The 7,843-nt window shown below is 57.8% G+C and overlaps 1 protein-coding gene across 3 annotated transcripts in view; it reads right to left on the bottom strand.

Moving 5' to 3' along the window:
* NCKIPSD (NCK interacting protein with SH3 domain) overlaps positions 1-7,843 on the bottom strand; it is a 57,279-nt gene extending 49,436 nt beyond the window's left edge. The window contains exon 1 of one of the 3 annotated variants that reach the window (XM_041425529.1): positions 7,624-7,843. Coding sequence is in view for 2 of the 3 variants with exons in the window: in XM_041425522.1 (XP_041281456.1) it covers positions 2,538-2,708 (171 nt within the window). In the remaining variant the exon portion in view is untranslated. Of the gene's footprint in view, positions 1-2,537; positions 2,774-3,133; positions 3,246-7,623 lie in introns of those variants that run through there. The other 2 variants (XM_041425528.1, XM_041425522.1) reach the window with 2 other exon arrangements.

Consider the following 7,843-nt stretch of genomic DNA (forward strand, 5'->3'; position numbering starts at 1 on the left):
CTGGGATTTTTTTTTTTATTTTAGAGAAGCCAAGGCATCTATATCCCATATCTATGAAAGCTGAGGAAAAAAAAAAACAACCAAAAAAAACCACAAACCATGAAATGCAAGAGGAGCTCAGAAGAAAACTAAGGTTCCTAATAGAGCACAGCAGCAAGAGCCTCCCTCGTGAGCATCTTTTCAGCAGGTTGCTGTGAGGGGCTGTGACTGCTCCCCAACCTTTTGCTCACCTGGAGCCTAACTGCACTGCTGAGGAAGGCCAAGCTTACCTTTACAATGGTGACTCCTGTTGGCCACGCTCTCTCCCTGCTAACACCAATCATTAGCGGTGCTTCTCCCTGCTGTCATTGGGGCAGCGTTAATTACCTCCCAAACCGCTGCCACTAACTGGTTTCTGCGCCCTTACTAAACCAAAACTGGGTGACAAAATGTTTGCGCTGGTCCTGGACATTGAGCAAACAGTCTCAAGCACACTTGTGGGGAGCAAATGCTTTCTGCCATGAATAAACACGTTTTGACTTCTCATCAGCTCTTCAGAGCTGGCAAGATGCAACAGCAGAAAGCCAGTCACAGACACGCAGGATGACTGCATCTGCAGAGCAGCAAATTAGATCCTGCTGCTTCACACACCATCAACAAATTCAGGTGCTGGAAATTTAATGGCCAAAACACAGATGAGCAGATGCAGGCAAGACTCCGTTTCCTGCAACAAGGTCTAAAAGCATTTGGGAAAGTTACAGCTGAACTAGAGGGAATGCCCACAAAGTCACCAGCAATGCTGCTTTAACATCAGTGCATTACTAACATGTCAGGAGTAAGCCTGGCAGGCTGCAACCTGTGTTGAGGCTGTAGCAAAATATTATGTTAGAAATGAATGTAAAGTCATAGAATAAATACCTTTCCTGTAAGATTTTGAGATGCATACTAACAAGGTACCTGCAAGAAAAACTGGTATGAGTGAGCAGCCTAGAGAAGGCTCCTCAGCAGGGAGAAGACGTCATGCCACACAAGCAAATGAAGCAAGAGACTGCAGAGAGGAAACTCATGAGCAGCAACCTGGAGCTATGCCACTGTGGGGTTTAAAATCTAGCACTTAATAAGGTCTTTGCTCTGTAACTAAATAGCTCCTGTAAAGAGCTTATTACGGGCTTATTGATCCACAAGATGTCCCCTCCCATCAGGCCATCCTGCCAGGCTGCAGAAGAGCCCCAGCTTCACAGGATGGATGGACCAAGAAGCCATCAAAGAGACCTGGTGTTGCCCTGACACACATACACACTCTCCTGCTAATGCTTGTCTCACTGTAGTGTTCTGCAAAGCCCACACCCACACTTACTTACAGCCTGAGTTACTGCTAATCAGAAATTCAATGGCATCTGAAGGAGCAGCAGCAGCACACTAAAATAAAGAGGGTTGTCACCATTTTCAGAGAGATTCCAAAAGGCCCCTTTGTAACATTCACATGCATTTCTATGCAGTTACCCATTCACTGATGCAGAGTCTTCAACATCCAGGTCCCACAGCTATCCTGTGGCCCAAAAGTACAAAAAGTCACCATGAATTAATTCTATATGAAATGCCTATTTTAAGTTTAGAAGCCATGTTTTCCTTCAGAAGCCTCCACTAAGCAGCCCCTGCACTGTACAAGCCACACGCAACCTGTTTCCCATGACATTTGCATGGCACAGTGCTCACATCCCAGCAGCAAAAGGTGCACTCCATCCTCTGACCCCAGTTAGGGCCACAGCAGACACTCAGACCTTGGGCAGCTCCTGGTATCACCAACCTGGCTGTCAGTGCTGCCATGGCTTCTCCTGGCCCCCAGGAGAGCAGGGGTGAGCTGTGGGTGTCGTGGTGTGCTAGTGGAAGGGGGACGATCACCCCTCGCTATCTTCTCAGTGTGGGGGTACCACACACACGCAGCCCCCAGGCTGAAGAGCCAGCACGGAGCTGGCCATAGGAGTGCCACCAACCACGGCTGCTGGCCGGGACACTCCAGTTCACCTGGAATCACGTTTACTCCGGGGAGGAATCCCCCTCAGCATCGCCCAGGGATCTTCCTATCTTCTCCCAGCTCTGCAGGAGTGAACAGCCCGTCAGACTTCCAGGCCCTGGAGATCCATAACCAGCCCCATTGCTCCGGACGAGCCTGCTGAGCTCTCACTTTGTCCCTGACCCGCAGGGCTGGTGCTTCCCAAACCTGACACCACGGGAGCTGTCTCCTGCCTCCCTGCCACCACGGCATTCCCATCCCACGGTGTCCCAGGCTGTTCCCGCCCGCCGCAGACACTGCAGGGGCAGCCACGGCCACAGAAATCGCACACCGGTTTCCCCAGCCGGGCCAGCGGCTCCCGGAGAAGACCCGCGAGGGACAGGAGCGGCCGGGGCTGGGCTGCTCCGGGCACCGGGCTGTGCTCTGCCACCGCCCGGCACACACCCAGCCTGGGACAGCCGGGAAAGCCCCCTGCCTGCGAGGGGCCCAGCCCCGGGACCCCCGGCAGAGCCGCCCCCGCCCGGCCCGGCCCGGCCCGGCCCACCTGCAGCCGCTGGAGGTAGGAGGCCGGCGCGTAGCCCGTCTCGCCGGAGCCGGCGCGGGTGACGAGCCACCAGTGCTGGTTGCTGCGCTCCAGCAGCAGGAAGGTCTCTCCGGCAGCGAAGGGCAGAGAGTTGGGCTCGGCCGAGCGGAAGCTGTACAGGGCCCGGTACATGGCGGCGACACCGGCGACACCGGCAGCACCGCCACCTCCGCCCGCCCGGACCGGACCGGACCGCCGTCCGCTGTGCCGGCAGGGGGCGCCAGCGGCTCGCGCAGCGTCCCTGAGGCGACGGCACCGACGGTGGCGCTTGCACCCGGGACCGACCGCGGCACCGACCGCGGCACCGACCCCCAGAGCTGACCCACGGGACTAAGCCACGGGACAGACCCCCGGAACTCGGACACTGCCCCCGGGACTGACCCCCGGCACCGACCCCCGAGGGCCCGTTAGCAGGATCCACTAGCACAGGCCCTTCCCCGGCACCGGCCCGTTTGTGTCCCTCCCCAGTCACAGTCACGGGGCCCCTGCCGGCTCTGGGGTCACGGCTCCCGCCCATCGCCCATCGCCCTCCCGCGCCTGGCCCCTCTGTCCCGCACCATGGCCCGGCTGGCCGCAGACACATCGCTTCCCCCCTAAATCCGCCCGTCCTGGCGGGTGTCCCCGAACAGGCCCTCCTCTCGGAATGGAGCACCCGGTACCACTGAGTCCTCGAAGTCCTTGTGTGCCTGCCAGCCCCGCCTGGGTGCCACGAGGGCTTCTCCCGGCGAGCTCCCTGGGCCGGTCCCGCTCCTCACCGCTCCCCCAGCATGGGATCGGGGCACGACCAGGGCTGGCTCTGTGCCGCAGCAGACACAATAACCTGGCAGGTGGCCATGGGACACAGCCCGTCAGGCCTGGAGCTCTCCGTGAAGACACAGCAGCCCCCAGCCCCATTCATCACCTTGCCCCATTCCAGGAGAGCAACCCTTTGGGACACTACCCCAAGTAGCCCAAGACCCCTGCAAGCCCCACCTCCCCAAGGCATCAACCGCTTCCCCTGATCCCTGCTGCCCAGAGATCTGAGCCTTCTTGCTGTCCTGGGGGAGTGGGTGGCAGCCCTGCAGGGCATGGTGCCCCCTCCCTCTTCCCCAGACAAGTCTTTCTCCATGCTGCCCTAGGAACAAGAAAAATTTTCCACCTGACAAAGCCAGCACAGACAGCCTAAGGAGCAGGGTGGGCAGGGACTGGTTACTGCACTCCAGTGGAACTAGTATATACTCCTGCAGCCAAGCCCACCACAAAGACACCCCTCACCCACCCTGCCCAGCCCTGCCATCCTGCCGGGATGCAAGAATGCAGAGATGGAACAGTCCACAGATCCCCGCTCACAGTTACAGGGGGATTTAACCCATCCAGAAACCATTCACAGCCCAATCCAACCAGTGGTAATACGATAAAAACCAGGCTGGCAGCAGCCACAACTCCCTGCCTGCTCCCAGCACAGCCCACCCAGACCCTCACTTTTCCCAGCACTGGCAGTGAGATAATTAATTCTGATCCTGGTTACGCAGGGATGGAGGATGGAGTGGGAGTGAGCGGTTGCCTAGACTCCCCCACTGCAGTGGGTACCGGGAATCACTGCGGTGAGCTGAAGTTGGGCACACTCAGGCTGAAAAAACAGCAGGGTGCTTTAACTGAGAACTGTGAGATGTAATCAGGGCTGAATCCTTCAGGAGCCCTTCAGGTCTGGACTTCCTGCCTGGTCACGGTCCCTTCCAGATGCCCAGCAGGGAACAGTGTGATGGTGGGCAAGAGCTGGGCAGCCAGGGATGGCCACTGCCGGAGGGAAAATGCTCCTGTTTGTGGAGTTATCCATATCCCACGGGAACAGGATTCTCTGCCTGCCTCTCCCCCGCCCGGTTTGGCTGCAGTGTTCACCCTGCCGCTGTGTCCCCATTCCAGGTGAGCCCCGGCCATTCCCTGGCACAAGCCCAGCTGTTTGTGCCAGAATAACGGCGCTTTGTTTCCACGAAGTCGGCAGCACAGGCTGTGCTGGCAGGCAGGGGCAGCCGAGGGGGATGCAGGCACCCACCATCCACCTCCCACGTGCACAGCAGCACCCCAGACTCCTCCTGTGCACAGCACGGCATCCCAGCTCTCCCAGACAGCGGCTGGGAAGGATTTCCACTGTTAAGGTCCCCTTCTTCTGCATCTGGGTAGAATGCAGAGCCCAGGACAAATTCCTGCTGCTGAGAAATCAGCTCTGAATTGCAGGTGCCAGGTGATTTATATTGGACAGGGAGGGGCCACGAACAAGGATCCTGCTGCGTCACTTGCAGGTGACTTTTAAAGCTGAACTTGAGACCTTGGGAAAAGAATACTTGCATCCCTTGCCCTCAGAGCCTTGGGGGACTGGGATCACTGTAAGACATGAAGGGCTCAGTACGTGCGTGGCAGCCCCCACACTCCTGTTTTCCTCCAGAGCTGTGGAGGGGAAGTGTTGCACAACAGCACTCATATGATTGGAACACAAACTTGCCAGCTCCACATACACTTATATAATTCTGCACCGTCTGCTCGTCAACACGTTGCAAAACAGCAGTGGGATCAATCGCTCTACTTTTAGGTATACAAATATTATTGCACTCCCACCAGCCCTCTCTGGGTGAAAAGTCATAGGGATGTGAGGTGTTGTGAGGACCCCAGGCCCACAGCTCTGGGGACAGTGTCTTCAGTGTGTCCTGTGGGGGCTGGGGGTGTCCAAGGCCAGGATGGCCAGGCATGTCCTTATTTCCCAGTGTCCTGATGGCACTACCTCCTGGAAAACCTCACTAAAAGGCTGTAGATAGGACCCTCCAATTGCATACATCAGTATCGCTTCCAGATCTCACCTCTCCAACTACATCGACTCCCTTACGGGAGAAGCCCCCAAACCTGTGCTGCCTGCCAGCAAGCTGGGAAGGGTGCTCCGCTGGGCAGGAGCAGGCCCTGCTCCCGACCCTTGCAAGGAACACAGCGCTCGGTGCTGAGCCGAAAACACCCGCGAGGCGCTGCTCATTCCACGGCCGCTTCCCCGTGGAGCACATGTGGAGAAGCCGAAGCTGCCGGGGCAGCGGGCGGCTCTGGGACCGCTCTGTTCCGCCTGCCTGCCGGGCCGAGGTGCCCGCAGGGCTCCTTGCGCAACGCGTCCTGCACAAAGCCGGGGCTGGCTGGGGCCCAGACCCCTCCTGCGGCCGGAGGAAGGAGCAGCCAGTGCCTGCCAACAGCTGCGCTTCCTAGAAACGAAGAAGACAGAAGGTCGGGAGAGTTGAGGGGTGGTGGAGGGGGGCCGGGGGATGCTGCGGGAAGGATTGAGGCGCAGGTTACGGGGGAGCAACACACAGCCTAGCCTGCCCTGTAGCTTCTCTTCAGGAAAACAAGCTCTTTGGCTTCATACAACAGCTCCCTGTTCTTTGTTAAACTCTGCTCGCGTCCAGACCTGAAGAGCCCCTTGCCAGCCCACGCACTCTGTGGGCCGGCACTGCTCCTTCCCAGCTCTCCCTGCCGGGGCTGCTCTGCAGGCTCCAATGCCATGCTGCAGAAAACAGTGGCTCAGGACAGTGCCACTTCCTCTGCCACCAACCCAATAGCCAGACAGAAGGCATTGGGAGGCTGAGGGAAGTAGGGCACAGGGGTAAGGTGCTTGGCAGCGAGAACACGACTTCCTGGGCTCCCCAGGCTGTTCTTGCAGCTGCACGGCTGCTGGGTGAAGGACATTTCTGACTTCACTTCTCTCTCCAAGCAGGCCAATGCTGCCTTGCCCAACACCACCCTGCTCATGTCCATTTCTTGTTGCATGTGGGAAAGCTGCAAAACATGATGTTGCCTGGGGTACAGCAATGGATCCTGTCTCTGTGGGCTGCAGGAGCTCCTCTGCTTCTCTTTCAAACAGAAATTGGAAAGACTCCACACGGGGCCAATGCAGCCTGTCACAACTGAGCTGATGGGGACACTGCTATGGTGCAAACCCAAGAAAGAGAAGACAGAGCCCATCACCTCACCTGGAGCTGGCAGCCCAGCATGGCAGGCAGCACCCTCCACCATGTGAGGCTGCTTCCAAGGGTTACCCTTTGCTGCCCATGTGGTTTGTGGGGCAGGAGGGACAGGGACCATGGCCCTGTCTTTCCATGAGGAGAAGCCCTGGGCTGGTGGCTGGTGCAGCAGGCCCTGTTGAGCAGGTGAGGGGTGCTGGGATGGGGATCCCCACTAATGGAACACAGTGCTCAGCTGGTGGGGGCTGTCTCCCGGGCTTGCTGTGCTTTCATTCAGGTATCTGAGTTACAGGCTTTAAACAAAGGCCAGGCAACAGAGGGCTGGGGGAGGCCCTTTAGCCAACCCTCATTTCCATACCACTGAAGGAAGGTGGCTTTGCTCCTAGACAGGGACACAAGCCATTCATTCCCTGTCCCCTCTGCCCTGCCCTACATGATTCCAAGGCTTAGGCACATTGGAGATGGCCACAGAGCCATGCAGGACCCTCACCCTGTGCCAAGGATGGAAGACAGTGGCCCCCAGCCCCACTACAGCATCACCAGTTTTGTTAGCCTTCAGTTAAACAAACTTAAGCCCACCACCATCAGAAACAGGGAAGGCACAGCTGCAGGGCCACACACAGAACCCACTGTCTCCAGCAATGGGTGCCCCAGAGCCATAAGGGCACAGCCCCACAGCCCTTAAACACAGCGCATAAGCCCTCTGCCCCTGTGTGCTGAGAACCACCGTGTCCCCAGTGGCTCAGGTCAGCCCTTTGCAGGCTCAGGGCCACAGAGTGAACCATTCTTCCCTGGGCAGGGAGCACAGCAACTTGGAGCTGCTGCCCTGTGAGATGTCACTGCCTGGCAACAAGGAAATACTTTGTTCTCACTCCATAAAAGGCATTTGTGTGTCCCTCCCCACTGGCACAGGCCCAGCTCAGGGGAAGAAGTCCAGCAGCTACTCAAAAGGCAGCAGCACAGGATGGGGAGAGTGCAGGGACAAAGGTGCTTTCTCCTCCAGCAAGGCCAGGGGATGTCCCCTGCCTCTTCTTGCTTCTGCCCTGCCCAATCCCAGTGCCAGGGAGGCTACTTACCCAAAGTTCCCCGCAGGTCCACAGAGCACCATCACCCCCCACCTCAGTCGCCAGTGCCCTGCCAGCAAAGCAGAGTTCAATTCACTGGAGAAACCAGTGCCAGCTGCAGGAATGTGTTTCATCTCTAGCCAGCTGATGCATGGCAATTCCCATCAGCCACCCCAGTTTTGGGCTAGAAGTGACCTATTTACGTAAGGCAAGCTCTCCACAAGCCTGGGCC

This window comes from Onychostruthus taczanowskii, unplaced genomic scaffold (genome assembly GCF_017590055.1).
Source record: "Onychostruthus taczanowskii isolate IOZ18803 unplaced genomic scaffold, ASM1759005v1 scaffold9, whole genome shotgun sequence".
In the NCBI taxonomy this organism is placed as follows: Eukaryota; Metazoa; Chordata; class Aves; order Passeriformes; family Passeridae; genus Onychostruthus; species Onychostruthus taczanowskii.